We start from the raw sequence: 19512 nt of genomic DNA on the forward strand, positions 1-19512 counted from the left end.
CTATCTTTCTGAATTTTAAAGCAAAGTTAGAGAAAGTCATGTTAATCGACTGCAAGCTACTTTTTTTTTTTTTTACCAACCAACTAGAGTGACCTGAAGCTGAAATCAGGGCCCTAGAAGGCGGTGTTTTTTCGGAGCCGAGACTCCGTATTTTGTCCCATTTAAGGGTTTTTTAGCCTATTTAAGGGTTGTTTGGCCCGTTTAAGGATTTGTTTATGCCCACTTAAGGCTTTAGTTGCCACTCAGCCGAAACTGGGCAGCGCCAACTTAATGGTTTATCTCTATTTAACGTCCGGAGTGGACGGAACGCTTTAAGATTTCCGGACGTAGAAGGAAACACTGAAAAAGCGACTACGCCAAGAACCTCTATCGACTGTCACGGTTTCGATCTTGTGCTGTTTCTGCTTTCTACCAACACCGAAACCAATTGAGAGATGGTCCGGAGCCGAAATAAGAACAGATACCACACTTGATCTTAGCCATTAGGCCGAGAAGCGATCTGCGACTGCAAGCTACTATGTTTGAATGACCTTAATACTATAACATCGGACGGAAATTGTAAAACTTTTTAAATTATTTATACTTTAAATTCATCGGGTTTGTTTCCATTTTTTTTGTTTAAGATTTTTAGGCGTATTTTTTTACCCAATACATACCTATAACTCTTTTCTTACGTTTAAATTCCGGATTTAGTTCACAACTTAAATTTTATTGAAACAGAAGGTGTCAGAACATTGCCATCAAGTTCAAGCTGAGTGCTGTCATAATACTTTTGAAGTTATCATTTTTGAATAAAATGACAAATAGGAAATTAAAAGTCTAATATGAATAGGTTTTTAAATACACAGTGGGCCCAAATGCTATTTAAAGGATCTATATGTTTATACACATGCAAAAATAATAGTTTAATATAATTACAAAACACTTTTAACTATAAAGAAGCAAACTTTCATATCTGTTATTTACTGTCATGCAAACCTCGACTATACTATGCAAATAAATATGAAAATTTGCAATCCACTGCTTTCTTGCAGCACCGTGTGAAAGGGATCATTTAAACGCTAGTTCACGCACCTATTAAAATAGCTTAATACATTAATCATGTTTAAAATAATCTCTGAGTGATCGGGTGACGCACTTCAATACCGATAGCGCGGACCAGCTAAAACTTTATTAATAATTGCGTAAGCAGTTTTGTGTGAGTTTCGTCGCGTACGCTAAAACCGAATCAACTGACGGTGTAACTGGTTGTGTGATACCAATGATCCGCTCTCGCGTTAAATAAGTAGATCGTAAATTAAGTAGACAGTCAGTTCTGCGCAAGCGTAACGCATGTGCAGATATGGCGTAAAGCTTCGGTTAGGTAGGTTAAATCTATAGTTAAATAAGTTGCCTTGTTTCCTTTAATTATAAACTTTAAAAAACAAAAATAATCATATTTTAAAATTTTTTAAAGTTATATAATTAAAATGCCAGTCTTAAATTACACTGATGAAGATGTTTAGTAGTATGTCTCTGATAGAATAAAAAGTTATTATAATAAAAGAATGCAATTTTGTGGTATGTGTATATATAAACAGGCCCGTCAAGAGCCTTAATTTTAGACGGTGCAAGAGATATTTTTGGGCCCTTTTCCCATAATTCTAATATGTTAAACTATTACTGTATGCTTTTGCTGAATTAATTGTGGTTTAATTCCACATTGGTTTTTGAAATCGTCAATTGTTCACAAAGAGGATACAATCTTGCATTACAGTTTTATTTCTAGCTACAATTATTTCATTTACTAAAGAACAATAATATAAAGAATAATTATTACCGTTTTGGATTATTGTTTTGTTTTTTTATGTAATTACTTTTTCTTTCATTATTAGATTAAAGGATATTTCTGAAATAAAAATTCAGACTATTTTTCACGTTTCAACCATGTTCAATAATACAATAATCAATCTCAACAAATATACAAGTACTGATAAAAACAGAATTTTAACAAATAGTTTATTTCAAGAATAGTTTATTTACAAAACAATGGTGCTTTTCTTGCTTTTTTTGAAGCGAAATGTCGAATAACTTTGTCAAAATCAATTGAACTAGATATTGAAGATTCGAGACTCAACATTGCCAAATCCACTAACAGTCCTTGTAGCATTGTAGTTCTTAAAAAGTTTTTAATCAGTTTTAGTTTGCTGAATGAGCGTTCGACGGATGCAACTGTAGCAGGAATTGTTAAGAATATTCTCAAGCATACACAAATATTTGGAAAAAGGCCATGTAAATTAGTTCGACTAATCGAATTTAGGAGTCTAAAGGGGCTTAATTGATTCGATCTAAAATGTGCATAATGTATAGATTTTAACTGTTTTATTTCCATTACAATATCTTTGCTAACATCTGCTGAATACTCTTCACTTAATAACTTTGCTTTCATTTCCAATGTACCCAAATCAATATTGAGATAATTCCACATGAAGCTAAACTTATCTGAAATGCTCTGTGCTGCTTTGAACATTACAGTAAGGCCAGCAATAACACTATCTGTTACCACATAGAAAACAAATCTTCTAAAGCATGATTCCTATATGGTCTCATCTTCATTTAAATCTGTAAACCCTTGATTCTCTGGCTCGCTAACAACTCTATCTCTTGCGATTTGCAACACCACGTCCTCTTGATACTTTGACTTCTATATCCAAATTCATTGCAACATTCTTTGATTCTGACCAGATATCTTTCCATTTAATCCGAAGCTCAAAATGTTGTCTCAGTAAATGGTTTATGTTGTCCACTTCCACATCTAAAGTTGCTTGAATAACTTTGTTGCAAAAATCAATCGGAAAAAGAGTTTTGTACCATATTGATGACATTATTATGCAGGAAAATGAATTAATATAATATAAGGCACCTTCTACTTCAGTTCTTGTTTTAAAAGTCAAATTTAATTCTAAAAGCCTTTCCAATGACAATTTAATCCTAGAAAGTTGTGCTGCAAAAGGTTTGACACTTTTAACACGATCTGATCTGATCACGATCATTCCTTTTAGTGAGCAATTGATGTGATTTGATAATATCTCCCATCGTTTTGGACCTGAGCTGAAAAAATTATATACTGTTTAAATCGTTCCAAAAAATGTTAGAGCTTCAGGAATAAATTCTGCCGCATCATTTCCTACAAATAAAGTGTGTGACATCCACAAGGGGAAAATAGTGCTGATGGACATAACTGAAGTATTTTGGCTTGCACACCATTGTATTTTCTAGCCATATTTGATCCATTGTCAAATGCTTGTGCCCTGCAATCTGAGAGAAGAATGGAGTTATGTTGAAATGTTTCCACTACCATTTGAGATATTTCATCCCCAGTTTTATTGTTGCAATCTACATATGTTAGAAATCGTTCAACAATTTCAAATTGTGAATCTTTTAATATTACATATCGTAATATGAATGTTGTTTGCTCTGTATGTGACGAGTCTGGTGTTGCATCGACTATTATTGTGAAATACTTAGCAGATCTTCTTTCTTGTAAAATATGCTGTCGCACCAAATCTGAGCATTCTGCAATGAATTCATTTTGAGTATCAGCTGATAAATAATGATCTTGAGGTCTTTTGCCTTTACGCTGAGATTCTTCCACTGATAATACATGCTCTTTAAATATAGGGTCCCAACTTTAAAGAAACTCTATAAGACCCAAAAAGTTATTAATAATAAAAGCCATTATTAACATCTCCAATTCGCTGGGAGGATCTCCGAAAAGCCAATCCACGTTCACCCAAAAATAGGATAACATCTAATATTGTTTTAAGAATATTTGACCATTTCCTATTAAATATATATTTGATTAGTTGCCAGTTTTCCTGGCAACTCATCAAATTTCCGGAAATGTTAGACCATGTCTATGATTTTGTTGTTTTTTCCAGAACTTCTAATCACATCTCTATACTGGTCTAGCGTATAAATTGAATCTACCTTAATTTTTTTTCAATTCTTCCGAAGTCACGGTCTGAGTCCATGTAAGTATGACCGACTTCAGGAAATTTGTGGTCAGTTATTTTAAAATAAGGTATTGTGGTCAATTATTTTAAAATAAGGTATAAATTTGTGTTCAAATATTTCAAAATAAGGTACTGATATAAAGTGATTATATTGAAATTTATATTTTGGCCAGCACAATAGTCTGACCAAATAACAGGGGGATCATATTTCTCCTCGCATGTCTTTGCAAACCGTAATACGCAGCTAGCTATTTCAGTGCTTCCCCTATTAGCCATGTCCTCCGTCCAATTGCAGAACACTGCCATCTCTCCTTTCATATACACTACATGAATCCCAAGTTGTAAAGCCACATCTGGTGCAGGTAGAACACTTTATTTGTTGTTATTTTAGGAGTGGCATCGTTTGCTGCAAGTCAATCGTAGCAAATGAAGTCGATGTACTGATTTTTGCCTTTTCTTGATCAGTCTTCATAGCAGCTATTGCTATGAAGACTGATCACAGTGTGGTGTAATTTAACTATTACAGCGTTTAGATAATATCTTGCTGACCACAAAGTATTTCCATTAAATGATCACGTCTCAGATTTATGACAAGACAAAAAAAAATTAAACGATGGAAATTTTTAAATTTTGCTAAAACATAAAATAAAAATTTATGCTTGCAGATACCGGCCCATTGGTTTTTCAACCGGCCGGTATCTGCAAGCCAGTGCTGGGCGCAGCAAGGTCTCGCAAGCATTGATTCAATTCAGGGCCAAGCTGGCAATTAGCGAACCTTCGACTAAATGCTCACAATAGAAAATTGCTCAATTTATTAGATTTAGATTTGAATAACTTATTAATAAAAAATAGTTATTGATTTTATATTATTATTTGTATAATAATTTACAATTTAAAGAATTTGCAATGTCAATGATTGGGCAGTATGGCCACGAATTTCTGTTGAAATTTCTAAATTGAATTTCTTTCGGCTCTTTCTTTTCTGTTTCTATTTCTTTTCTGTTTCTGTCGAGAGCTCCAGACAAAAAAGCTACAATTGTCTTTTGAATTTCGCTATCTGTTGCATCTTAAGTTGCTTTTTTTCTTTGTATTACTTCTATAAGCACAATTGCAGTTATTAAATTCAAATATAAAACATTTTATAATATATGCAATGTTTTATATTTATATTTAATAACTTATTATTATTATATTTGTTAACTTATTTTCAATAACTAGACGAAATTTAAGAGTTCGGAAAGACTTATCAATTTCCCTCCTACTGTCCAATTCAATTTTTTTGCTACTTCATTAATTATAACCGATGAAATCATACGCTTATTGACCTTCCTTTAAATTTTGACCGCAAAAATCTTTCCTACTAAATATCTATACCTAAACAATTATAAGTTGCTATACTAGTAATAATAATAAATATATTAATAAGCATTACAATCAATTTTTCAGTTTAATGTACAAAGGTAATTTTCCACCTTCTTCAAAACCGTCTATCTGTCAGAAAGCTTTCATTAAAAAATTGATAGGCCTAGTTGCCAAGAAATATTGAATGCAAGATGGTTATTTTTTTATTTTAAATTAAAATTTATGATCAGCGTGAATATATTTTTATGCTAATCATATATTTATGCTAATCATAAATTTTAATTTAAAATAAAAAACTAACCATCTTGCATTCAATATTTCTTGACATCTAGGCCTATCAATGTTATTGCATGTCATGGGATTTTTTGAAAGAAGAAGTTGTTGCAATGCTCATAGTTCTTCTGCATGCTCAATTGAGTAAAATCGATATTTACCCATAAAAAAAGACATTATTTTGTATATCTGTGGTAACATATAATCAATAATATATAGACTAAGGCATACATTTAAATACTTAAAATACTTACCAATGCATCTGCTTTTAGATCCAAAAGAAGTTTAAAATTCGAAAGGTCTTTGGTGCCTGCTTGAAAACTTTTCATTCTAAATTTAGTAGTTGACTTTCATTTCTGACACACTTCCCTCCATGGTTGACTATTAAATTTAAGCTAATTCAGGTCATCTTGAATTTCTTCTTCTATATAAATTTTAAAATGTAAAAAAATATATATATATAAAATTGTGCAAAGATGAAAATACATTGTATCAAAATATAAAATGATATAAAATTGTGCAAAGATTTATACACATTTTATCAAAATATAACTTATCAAATAAAATTTCAATGATTAGTTATATACATTTAAAATTTATTAAAAATATAAAACACAATATACTACTTATAATAACTAAATCATATAAAGCATACCATCACTGATATCATGTTCTTCAATTAATTGTTGGTCATTAGAATTTTTTTAAATACCCACTAATTTAATACTTTGCCATGTGTTGCGAATGCCATTTTCCACCAGCTATAGTTTTTTATTTGTAGGAGCGGTATACCGTGTTTCCTAACAAAGAAGAAATTAAACATAAATAGCATTAACAACAATTTCATTAAAAATCATAAGCAGGGCGATACCCACAGAACAATTTAAAAGCGATTTATGTATCAAAATAATTTGATCAAATTTTCATATGTATCTGCATTACTCTATACTACCATGACATATATTTATATATTTGTAGCTTTAGTAATAGATTGACAATAATATGCAAAAATAATTTTGAAAACCTAACGTTTTTTACTTACTGCAAACCTTTCTTTTAAATAATATGGTTGACTACTATGCCAGCCAAGTTGCTGCGTAAAGCAAAGGTCAGATTTGAAGCACTTAACACAATCATCCTATCTGTGCAAGAATTTTGGATCGGGGCTGAGTCATTCTGTTAAATTTATAAATAATACTTCAGTATTACTAAACAAAACATAACTTTTAATTAAAATCATCATACTTATGATACAAATGATATGTTAAAATTTTTTAATATAAGATTTTTTTATATATTTTTATTTTATTTTTTTAATATTTTAAAATAAGAAGAGGTGTGAGACAAGGTGACCCTATATCTTTAATGTTATACTGCTTAGCAGTTAAAACACTAGCTTAAAGGAATTAGAGCAACCCCATAAAGGTTTTTTTTTTTCAAAAATACTTTTTAGCGTACTCTTTAAATAATTGGGCAAAAACTAAATACTAGCAATGGAGTTTCCTAACTAGCAACACATTTCCGAAATCGCTTACCGATCTCCCCTTTTATTATAAGGATTTAATAGATAAACTGAAGAATAATGATGAACTATTTAATATCAACCGTGTTACTTCAAAGAGTATCTACACCCACATCATTCAATTTGCAAGAGAAAATAGAAGTTATAAATTAATTCAACTTAGGTGGGAAGCAAAATTTCAAAAACAACTCCCATGAAAAGAAATATGGGGAAAAAAATTTGTTTCTCATGCGCAAGGAACCAGTAAGAATACCATCTGGAGAATTCTTACTGGTTCACTGCCTACGCTGCTAAAAACAAATTCATATAAAATAAAACGCAGGCAATTCAATGGAAATTCAAATTGTAAAACATGTAATCGGGTTGAAGATAATCGTCACCCTTTCATTTTCTGCAGCAAGGCGAGGGCTGTATGGAAATCGATCAGGAAATTATATGAAAAATTGTTACCTGAAAAACCTTTCAACTCAATACATGCTTTATTCTTAATCAATATTTCGGATTTACCTAAATCGGATAACAAAGTTAAAATATTAAACTCGATAACTCACATTGTTACAAATGAACTCTGGAAACGTAGAAATTTAAAACTAAATGTAAATCAAAATATTCCAGCTACTAGACCTGTAGAAAACATTAAAAAAAAATTAAATGCATCTGGAGAATTCAATATGATAAGCATGCTTGGGAAAACAATGTTGAAAAATTTCATAAAATTTTTTCGATAAACAACGCGATAAGTAATAGCAATAGCCAAGAATTAACATTCACTATTTAAAATAGTGATTTAGGGTATTGCCTAAACTTATTCTAATAAAATAACAATCTTATGGAAATTCAATTATTGTTAAAATAATACGAGCATGACCCTAGCTGTCCAAAGACGGCGAAGATTGTGTGTATTTTTTAAGGTCGCCGGTTAATCGCCGCGATTATTTATTTTAAACAAACGACTCATATCCAAATACTACTCTTTATATGTCATTCTTCTACAAAACAAGTGTACATTATTCTTAATAACAAAAACCTATGTAAACATTGGCACTCTTATAACAAATGTTAAACTTATTTATACGGAATTTTTTATGAGATATTGAAAATTAGATAATATTATATAATATAATTGTATTACAAAAATAAATGTACTATCGAAATATTAGATATATATTTGTTGGCATTGTAACTTAAAATTGTATAAAAGCTAATTGTAAATTTTTTTTAACGAAATAAATGCATAAATGTTGTCAGAACAAAAAAAATAAAAAAAAACAAAAAAAAAAAAATAAAGTAACCATCAAAAAATTTTGACGCAAAATTTCGATTTTTCGGGGTTTCGGGAGTGGGTAAACTAAAGCATACAAAAGCAACTTTCCAGTGTACTTGCACATCTTATTGACGTGCCAGTGCAAACGACTCTTCTTTTGCATTTTCATGTTTTCATTACCTGAGTTTTGAGTTTTTTAACAGAGTTTTACAGATTATTTTTACGGATAAGTTTTTTAAATTTACATGTTTTTTTTAATGTTGCAATTTGTATGCAAATGGTACCTGTATAATTGATATTTGACGAACAGTGTAATTAAAGGCTCTATCTAATAAATTACATTTACTTGCTTGTTGAATTCTTTTTAAACGAGGCTTTACTGCTGCTGCTGCTGGTACAAACGAAGCAATGAGAACTTGTCATTTTCTCGCATAAACACAACACTAAAATAAGGAATTTTTTCTTTTTTCAAGTCAAAAGAACCTGTTACAGTTACAGTTTACAGTTCTTACTTATAAAATATACTGTACACTTGAATGACAATCTACTTGGCATAAAAGAATATTTCAGCGTTTTTTCACATATGTTAACAATGGTGTTGGAGTTTTTAAACATATTCAAGACTTTAAAGACTATGTAGACTTGAATGTTAAGAAAGCGTTGAGAAGTTGGCTCGAGGTTTTTGCGTTTGTAGCGTATAGGTGAGTTATGCTATCGAATATTGGTTCATTTGCAAGCAAATTGGTTGATTTGCAAACTTCTTTGGTTGCATTGGTTGATTTGCATTCTTCGACGGTGAGATTTGAGAAGTTATTGAGTTTTCGAGTAGCATCTTTTTCTCTGTTTTGTACTTTAGAGATTTTGTTGAATAACGTGGACGTTCACTTGATTGCCGATATATGAAATATATAGAGCTGAATATTTGCACAATAAAAAATATCGAAGCTTCAAACGATAAATAAAAATACTTCATATCTTACGTCTTTTACGCCGAGACAATGTTTAGAGCTGTCTAATCAACAAGGAGCAAAGATGTATTTTAGTAATGAACGTGATAAATCTAAGAAATAGTCTACGGCACCAGGAGTTCTCAGGCGGTACCTTATCCAAATACTAACCTGGCCCGTCGGTGCTTAACTTCCGTGATCGGACAAGAACGGGTGTGTTCACTGTGGTATGGTCGTAGGCGAAAGCACTAGCGTTTGCTTCGCTTATAAACACTCAAATGAGCTGGTAACCCGCGTTCAGCAAGTCACTAAGTCACTAATAATATAGGAGAGACCTATCAACTTGATCAAAGAGTTTCGATTCGTTTTGTGGCATCTGTAATTAAAAACGTAAAGAATTTCGTGCTGGATAAAATGCCCTGAAAATTTTAGAGGCACAATTACAAAAATGGGCAGTTGAACAACCCCCTCATTTAAAGAACAAGGACACTACGGAAAAAAACACATACTGAATTTTTTTAGTCGAGTGCAGACGTGTTTTTTTTTATTGCGATATTTTCAAGATGGCGGCTGGTGAGCCAGCTTTTGGCGAAGTTTTGTTAAGATCATCGCGTAAAGTTTCGACTGAAAATAATGTGGTTGTAAGTAATACTGAAGCTGATAAATTGTTAAACAAAATGATGTCTGTCGCTGGTGGCGAATTAATTAAAGTTGTACCTATTGATTATAGCGATGATGAGTTAACCAGTACGGAGCATTGTTATCACAGTATTATAAAACCAAAAAATTATGCTTCAGCATTAAACTCGTTTAAATATATTGATCGACCACCTCTAACAAGAACTCTGGTTTTCAGAGTTCAAACAAGAGTTACGGTTATGGATATAATCGTGGAAGTTGAAAATTCAAATTTAGCAAGCGAACTGGAAGGAGTTCAGTTGATAAATAGAAACTCTCTTATTGAAATTGTTAAAGTCGGAAGGGGTGAAAAATTTCCTTTTAGAAAAAGGACTAAATATTAATAGATTCCATCATATCTTTAAAAAAGCAAATGCTAAAGGGCAAACCAAAAACAGAGACGTGTACGCTACACGTCTCTGTTTTTGGTTTGCCCTTAGAGGCGAAAAATACTCAAATTGGAAAATGTTTAGAACAATTGGGATACGGAAGGCATGTTCTAACCAAACCAGTTATGAGAAAAACGCCAAATGATGGCATGGAAGCCGGCATTCTGGTTGCCGTTATGAAGGACTTGGTATCGCCGATTCCAGTCTATATTGATTTGCTGGAATACAGTGTAAAAACGAAACATAATGGACAAGTGTTATCCCATGTGAGAAATGTCAACGTTACGAAAGAAAAAGTTAATCCACTAAAGGACGTTGGATCTGATGTTGTCAATAAAGTAAGTGATTTCGTAGAAATGGCGATTGCGGTCGAAAAATTAAACGAAGTCAATGAAATATTGTTACAAAATAATGCAGAAGGAACGGATTCCCCAATTGCATATACAAGTGGCGAAAGTATAAATAATTCTATTTATAAAGTTGTGTTATCGGAGGAGGAAAGAAGTGGGCAAAACGAGAAAGAGAAGAAAGAAGCGAGGTGAAGAAATGAAATCAACGAAGGGCAATATCGGAGAAAGTAAGAGGCGAAATGAAATTGTGAGCGAAAAGATTGGTATTACAAATTGGTATGACGATATGAATGAATGGGGAGAAATTGTAGGTTATGGTGGAGTAGTGACGTAAGAAAACATTTTTAACAAAAATATTTTTAATCCAAACAATGAACTCTCTAGGACGCAGAGGACAGCGCTAATTAGTCTTCTGCCAAAAGAAGGTGATATAACTCTTTTTCAAAATCAGCGACCGATGTCTCTATTGAGCGCAGACTACAAAGATATTACAAAAGCACTCGCATTAAGGCTTTCGAAAATTCTGAACTTCTTACTAGGACCATCTCAAACGTGTTCTGTCCCGGAGAGAAACATCTTTTTGAACTTGTTTCTAGAAAGCGACGTCATTAATTATACTTACGAAAAAAACATCAAAAGCGTTTTGCTAACAATAGATCACGAAAAGGCTTCCACAAAATTAATAGAGATTTTTTATTCAAAATATTAGAAAAGTATAATTTAGGTGAAAATTTTATTAATGCAATAAAACAAACAATGAAAGAAAACCAATCCATTATAATTAACAAAGGTTACATGAGTAAACCGCTAAAAGTTAGAAAAGGGGTTTGTCAAGGCGATCCTATCTCACTTATGTTGTATTGCCTGGCGGTGGAAGTACTGGCTCTCGAATTTAAAAACAACGGATCCCTGGACGGTATTCCTCTGCCAGGGACAAAATCCAACTTAAAAGTATCGCAGTATGCTGATGACACCTCACTGTGTGTGAGAAGTCAGTCATCAAGAGAAAAAATTTTAAAATTCTAGATAAATTTGAAGAAGCTTCCGGCTCCAACATTAACAAAATCAAAACTAAAGCTTTGGCCCTGGGAGGTTTTAATTATATCGCCTATGAAAACACCCTTGGCAAAAACAAACAAAGTAATATTTGGTCCAATGCAATAGGCATTAAAATATTAGGGAATTACTTTCCACTCTGACCTGGCGTATGCGGCAAGATTAAACTGGAACGAAGCGTTTGAAAATTTTGAGAAAAAATAAAAAAATCTCAAATACAGAAACGTGGGTTTGAAATGCAAGGGAATTTTCGTAAATACTCTTGCATTGTCAAAGGTGTGGTTTGTAGCTAACGTTTTTCCCATAACAAAATTAGATGAAAAAAAGTTAACAAAGAAATTTTGGTTTACCTTTAGCAAAGTTTAAGTGCGGAACCTATAAAGAAAGAAATTCTCAAACTACCCATTGACAATGGAGGGCTGGACATTTTAGATGTTCAAAAGCAATGTCTTGCATAAAGACTAAAACATATTTTGCAAATGAAAAAATTAGAAAACCCACTTGAGAGTTTTTATTTGCAAAAATATTTTTTTCCTTATCACCTTTCTCACCTCGCTAAATCAAAATACTTTCAATGGTTGTAAATGACAGAAAATAGCAGCCCCAAATCAAAAACAACCTTCCTTTTTATTATAAAGATGCAGGTAATATAAGAAAAAAGATATGAAAATTTTTCAAATAGCTACTAAAACTAATGAAAACATCAATGTTTTTATTGTTAATCAAACACAAAATAGAGCATTAAAGTTGACTGAACTTTCCTGGAATGCTAAATTTCAAAAAGCGCTTCCTTGGAAAAAAATTTGGGAAAGAAATTTCAACTCGCATGCACTGGGTACAAGTAAAAATACACTTTAGAGAATATTAATGGATTAGCTGCTAACATTAGAAATATTAAACAGAAGCCGCACGAAACGTGGACAGTACCACGGCAACTCAAAATGTAAAATGTGCGATCGTAACGAAGACACTTTACATCCCTTTTTTCTTATGTATTTAAGCCCGAGCGGTATAAAAAAAATTAAATTTTATTTATGAAAGGTTGCTTCCTTTGAAAACTTTCAACTCTGTGCATGCTCTTTTTTTAATAAACATTGAAGAACTCCCGAAAAAAGACGAAAAAGCCAAAATTATAACTACTTTAACCAATATAATTACTTCAGAACTATGGAAAAGTAGAAATTTGAAACTGAAAGAAAACCAAAACATAAACTCCACGAGAATAGTAAAAAACGTATTAAGACAAATTAAATATATATGGAAAACTAAATATAACAAATATTCAAGAGAAAACAATGTTGAAAAGTTTTACATAATATTTTCCGTTAACAACACAATATGTAGTAATAATATTCGAGACCTAACGTTCACCGTTTAGACGACGGAGAACCATAGACCTGAATTAACAATTGGGAATAAAAAAGGGTATACAACCATTTTACTTTAACTTTTCGAATGCATGACCCAAGTCGTCCGTTAACGGCGAAGGTTGTGTATATTTTTTATGAGGTCGTGGGTTAATCGCCATGATGTTTTTATTTTAATCACGTTTATTTGTTTTAAAATTTTAATGATGAGAAGTTTGCACGACCCTAGTCGTCCGGTGACGGCGAAAGTTGTGTTAATACTTTTTAAGGTCATGGCTTGATCGCCATGATGAGTTCATTTTAAGCACGATAATACTAACAATTAATAAACTTTTTTTATAAACCCACAAGTATTTTTTCACCTGTCCAAAAATTTTTACACTAATTATAACTATTCATATGCAAATTTTTAACTTTAACACCTTGAATTTAAAAAGCCTCATCATCAAGTAATAGCTGTTTCTTTTTTTTAATCCCCTCTTTTTTGTTAACATTATCCTTTTTTTTTTATCAACATACAAAGGTTTTGAACAAGTAGGACTCTAAATGTAAGTTTTTAAATATTGAAATTTTAAAAACGTCATTTATGTAATTGAATAACGATAAAACCAGTATATATATTATGGAACGTCTGTTGTTGTAAAACAGCCGAAACTGGAAATTTTTTTTATTGAAATATATGTACATATGTTGTTAGAAAAAAAAAAAAAATAATAAGATAGGCATCAAAAAATTTTGACGCAAAATTTCGAGTTTTCGGGGTTTCGGGATAGAGTAAAGTAAAGCAAACAAAAGCAACTTTCCAGTGTACTTGCACGTCTTATTGACGTGCCAGTGCAAACGACTCTTCTTTTGCATTTTCATGTTTTTATTGTTTGCTTTTTGAGTTTTTTAACAGAGTTTTACAGATTATTTTTACGGATTAGTTTTTTAAATTTACACGTTTTTTTTAATGTTGCAATTTGTATGCAAATGGTACCTGTGTATTTGATATTTGACGAACAGTATAATTAAAGACTCTATATAATAAATTACATTTACTTGCTTGTTGATTTCTTTTTAAACGAGGCTTTACTGCTGCTGCTGCTGGTACAAACGAAGCAATGAGAACTTGTCATTTTCTCGCATAAACACAACACTAAAATAAGGAAGTTTTTATTTTTTCAAGTCAACAAAAACCTGTTACAGTTACAGTTTACAGTTCTTACTTATAAAATATACTGTACACTTGAATGACAATTTACTTGACATAAAAGAATATTTCAGCGTTTTTCACACATGTTAACCATGGTGTTGGAGTTTTTAAACATATTCAAGACTTTAAAGACTATGTAGACTTGAATGTTTACAAAGTGTTGAGAAGTTGGTTCGAGAGTTTTGCGTTTGTAGCGTATAGGTGAGTTATGCTATCGAATATTGGTTGATTTGCAAGCACTTCTTCGACAGTGAGATTTGTATAGTTATTGAGTTTTCGAGTAGCATCTTTTTCTCTGTTTTGTACTTTAGAGATTTTGTTGAACAACGTGGAGGTTCACTTGATTGTTGATATATGAAATATATAGAGCTGAATAATTGCACCATGAAAAATATTAATGCTCGAAACGATAAATAAAAATACTTCAAATCTTACGTCTTTTACGCCGAGACAATGTTTAGAGCTGTCTAATCGACAAGGAGCAAAGATGTATTTTAGTATTAAAGGCGAGAAAAGTAAGAAAAAGCCTACGGCACCAGGAGTTCCCAGGCGGTCTCCCATCCAAGTACTACCCTGGCCCGACGGTGCTTAACTTCTGTGATCGGACAAGAACGGGTGTGTTCACCGTGGTATGGTCGTAGGCAAAAGCAATAGCGTTTGCAACGCCTATAAACACTCAAATGAGCTGCTTACCTGCGTTCACCAAGTCACTAAGAGTTTAGGAAAGACTTATCAACTTGATGAAAGAGTTTCGATTTGCTGTGGCATCTGTAATGATAAACGTAAAGGATGTCGTGCTGGAAAAGTTGCGTTTAAAATTTTAGAGTTACAATTACAAAAATGAACAACCCCTACAAAAAGAAGAAGGACACAACGGAAAAAAACACATACTGAAACTTTTTAGTTTTCTTGCTTGTGGATTTTTACGATTTCTTGGTGCGAATTCCAAGATGGCGGCTGGTGAGCCGGTTGGCGTGAAAAAGCTTTTAGAAGTTTCAACACAACCTTCTAATTCAAGTATTGAGGTGGCAATGACGGTTAAAGAGACAGAAAACCTGTTGAAAAAGATGAAAGTGGTTGCGAACGGAGATATAATTGAAGACGTGTCAATTGAATACAGCGATGATGAATTGTTAAGTGACGAAGATCAATATCACAATATTCCAAAACTAAAAAGTTTCGCATTAGTGTTAATCATTGTTAAAAAAACTGATCGTCTACCACTTCTAAGAACTCTTGTTTCAAGAGTCCAAACCAATTTTTCTATTTTGGACGTAATAGTTGAAATTGAAGTTGTCGCGATGTCGATTGTAAACGAACAACCGAAAGTCGTTGGAGATATTTCATCCTTGACTGTAGTTGAAGGAATGGCATCCCCAGTTGGAGAGGTAAGAGAAGAAAATGTAAACATTGTTGTAAACCAAGCTGATTTGACGGAAGAAGATTTTAAAGAGGTGGGAAAGTCGAGGAAAAAACGAAAGAAGCGAAGCGAGGAAAGAAGATTAACGATCGGCGATAGTTGCGAAAGCAAAAAGGGAAAAGATGACGAAAATAATGAGGTCGTAGAAAAAGCGGACGTAAAAAACTTGTATGAGAATATGGTTGATTCGGGAGATATTGAGATAGAGGAGGGAAAGATTACGTAAGAATTTTTTTTTTTACTTTCTTTAAATAATAGTTTGGTTCACGATATTTAATTTTCTAATATTTTTAGAAAAATGTTGTTTGCGTATATTTGTGTTTGGAGCTTACGCAAGAACTTCTGCGTCTTTTAATAAGTATAAACTGTCTTTAATTTTGGTTTCCTTAATTTGAAATGCGTCATTTTTTTTAATGTTTTAATAATGTCTGCTTCCATAACCTAATTAGTTTCCTTTTTTTTTTTTGCATAATTAATTTTAATGGCTATGAAAATTCTTTCTAATAACGTCAATGGCCTTAATAATGTGGCCAAGAGAAAAAATATTTTTAACTTTTTCAAAAATCTTTCCTGCGACATTTATTGTTTTCAAGAGACCCATAGCACCGATTCTTCGGCTGTAGAATGGGCTAAAGAATGGCGAAACATATCTAACGGCTGTTCCATCTGGAACAGCGGTTCAAGCCGAGAATGCGATGTGGCCATTCTTTTTACAAAAGACACTGAAATAGTAGAAATTATTAAAGATAAAAGCGGAAGAATTCTTGCCGTAACAGCAAAAATTGACAATTTGAATGTTAGATTATTTACTGTTTATGCTCCAAACACGCACAGCGTCAAAGAACGTTTTTTTAAAAAACTAAGCAAACACGCGGGAATATACGATTTTTTAATTTTGTTAGGAGATTTCAACATTAAAACCCAAGTCTTGACCGACAAGGTGGGGATTTATTAAATAAAAACCACCAAATCGGTCTCAAACAGTTAAATGCTTTTAAGAAAGTTCATAAAGTGAATGACGTATTCAGAACGTTTTTTCCCCAAAAACTATTTTTTACTTACGAAGAAGAAGACAAAAGTTTCAAAAGCAGAATTGATAGAATTTATGTTTCAGATACAAATTTGTATAAATGTGAATTCAAGTTTATTACAAATAAACTTAGCGACCATGTTGCCGTTTTTTACAAAATTACTTTAAAAGAACATTGCGTGAGGGGGCCTGGTTACTGGTATCTCAATACGAGTTTGCTAGGTGACGAAACTTTTGAAAATAAACTAAAATATGAGTTTGAAAAAAATAAAAACAAAAAATTTAAATATGCAAACAACAACCAATGGTGGGACGTTATTAAAACTAGGATTAGAGACATAGCGATTGAGATCTCGAAAGTTAAAAGGAGAGAATGCAAAATTCGCGAAGCGTTTATAGAAAATCAAATAAACCTAGAAAAAAGCAAAGTCAATAGAGACGATGAGAAAATTAAGCAAATGCAAAAAGAACAAAAAGAGCTTTTTAACAACGGCGGATTATTTGTGCGAACGAAACAAATTATTGTCGAGGAAGGAGAAACGTCTTCTAAATCGCTTTTTCAATTAGAAAAAAGTAACCAAACCAAAAAAACAATCAAAAAAATTAAAAGCGGCGAAAAAATTTACAGCGACACGGAAAACATTTAAAAACCATTAGGAGTTTTTACAAATCGCCTTATAAAAGGCAAAAATTAAATCAAGAAATGCAAGAAGTTTTTTTAAACAACATTCAAAATTAATTAACAAATGATCAAAACGCTTTTCTTAATGTAAAGTTTAGTAGCGAAGAACTTTTAAACGCTGCGAAGTCGCTCAGCAAAGGTAAGACTCCGGGAAATGATGGAATTCCCGTTGAGTTCTACATCGTATATTGGCATATATACGGTGAAGAACTCACGGCTTTATTTAACGAAAACGTTTTCAATCCGAAAAATGAATTGTCCTGGTCGCAAAGTACGACGCTTTGCTGACAATTGATCATGAAAAAGCGTTCGACACACTAGATAGACATTTTTTGATCAAAATTTTAGAAAAATATAATTTAGGTCAAAATTTTATCAATGAAATTAAACAAACAATGAAACAAAATCAATTCATAGTAATAAGCAACGGTTACATGAGGAAACCGCTAAAAGTTCGCAGAGGTGTTCGTCAAGGCGACCCCATTTTCCTTATGTTGAATTGCCTTACGGTGGAAGTACTAGCCCTCGAGTTTAAAAAGAACAGACTCGTGGACGGTATTCCCTTGCCAGGATCAAATTCGAATTTGAAAGTTTTGCAATATGCTGTCGACACCACACTTTGTGTGAGAAGTCGCGAGTCAATCGAGGAATTTTTTAAAATTTTAGAAAAATTTTAGAAAGCCTTTGGCTCAAACATTAGCAAAAACAATACCAAAGCGATGGCTCTGGGCGGATTCAACTTATTTGATTACGAGAACATCTTGTGCGTAAATAAACAAAATATTATTTGGTCGAACGCGACAGGAATCAAAATTTTTGGAATGGCTTTCCATTCTGACCGAGCATATGTGGCGAGGTTAAATTGGAAGAAACCATTAAAAAGTTTAATAAAAATTATTGAGTTTTAAATGCAGGAGCGTCTCTTTGAAATGCAAGGGTATTTTCTTCAATACTCTTGCGTTGTCAAAGGTGTGGTTTGTCGCTAACGTTTTTCCCGCAACAAAATTAGATAAAAAAAAACAAAAACAAACAAATTTTAATGTACCTTTGTCAGAGTTTAAATGCCAAACCTGTCAAAAAAGAAATTCTCAAAATCTCGGTGACATGGGAGGTTTGGGAATACTAGATGTTCAAAACCAGTGTCTATCACTGAGGTTGAAACATCTTCTGCAATTGAACGAAAAGGACAACTCGCACGAGAGTTTTTATTTGCAAATGTATTACTTATCTTACCCCTGAATAATCTTGCTAAAACGAAATACCCTCAATGGGTATACATGACGGGAAACAACAGTCCCAAATCGATTAACGACCTACCTTTTTATTATAAAGATGCAATTGAGACTTTTAAAAATGATTTAAAAATTTTGCAAATAGGTCAAAAAACAACAAAAAACATTTATGCTCACGTTTTAGGCAAATCAGAAAACAGAGCCATTAAATTAATTGAGCTTTCGTGAAACGCCAAATTTCAAAAAACTCTCCCATGTAAAAAATCTGGCAGAGGAATTTTAACTCGCATGCCCTGAGCACGAGCAAAAACACCTTATAGAAAATTTCAACTAATTCGCTGCCAACCCTAGAAAAACTAAACGGATGGCGCTCAAAAAGAGGACAAAACTTGTAACCGTGTGGAAGACACTCTATACCCTTTTCTTTTTTGCATTAAAGCGCGAGCAGTTTGGAGGAAAATAAGATTTGTATACGAAAGGTTGATTCCAGAAAAACCTTTTAATTCTGTGCACGCTCTCTTTTTAATTAACATTAAAGAGTTACAAAAAAAGATAAAAAAGCAAAAATTATAACAACTTTAACTAATATAATAACATCAGAGTTGTGGAAAAGTAGAAACTTAAAACTAAAAGAAAATGAAAACAATAACTCTGCGAGAATTGTAGAAAACATAATGAGACAAATGAAATATATATGGAAAACAAAATACAATAAATACCTTCGAGAAAACAATGTGGAAAAGTTTCAGA

The 19512-nt window shown here is 32.3% G+C and overlaps 1 protein-coding gene, 1 non-coding gene and 2 pseudogenes across 2 annotated transcripts; all 4 read right to left on the reverse strand.

Moving 5' to 3' along the window:
- Window positions 1-285: 285 nt before the first annotated feature.
- Window positions 286-499, reverse strand: LOC136075641 (U2 spliceosomal RNA; annotated as a pseudogene).
- Window positions 500-2014: 1515 nt separating this feature from the next.
- Window positions 2015-2509, reverse strand: LOC136074595 (uncharacterized). Its single transcript, XM_065786930.1, has one exon. The coding sequence runs from the start codon at window positions 2507-2509 to the stop codon at window positions 2015-2017; it is 495 nt and encodes a 164-aa protein (XP_065643002.1).
- Window positions 2510-9485: 6976 nt separating this feature from the next.
- On the reverse strand, window positions 9486-9604 carry LOC136075626 (5S ribosomal RNA; annotated as a pseudogene).
- Window positions 9605-14922: 5318 nt separating this feature from the next.
- Window positions 14923-15041, reverse strand: LOC136075609 (5S ribosomal RNA). The gene has a single exon (XR_010636058.1). It is a non-coding gene; the product is annotated as a 5S ribosomal RNA (ribosomal RNA).
- Between the last annotated feature and the right edge of the window lie 4471 nt (window positions 15042-19512).

Source organism: Hydra vulgaris, chromosome 01, assembly GCF_038396675.1.
Source record: "Hydra vulgaris chromosome 01, alternate assembly HydraT2T_AEP".
NCBI classification, from domain to species: Eukaryota; Metazoa; Cnidaria; class Hydrozoa; order Anthoathecata; family Hydridae; genus Hydra; species Hydra vulgaris.

Coding starts and splice junctions, on each gene's coding strand:
- LOC136074595 (XM_065786930.1), bottom strand. CDS start 2,509: ATGTTCAAAGCAGCACAGAGCATTTCAGATAAGTTTAGCTTCATGTGG.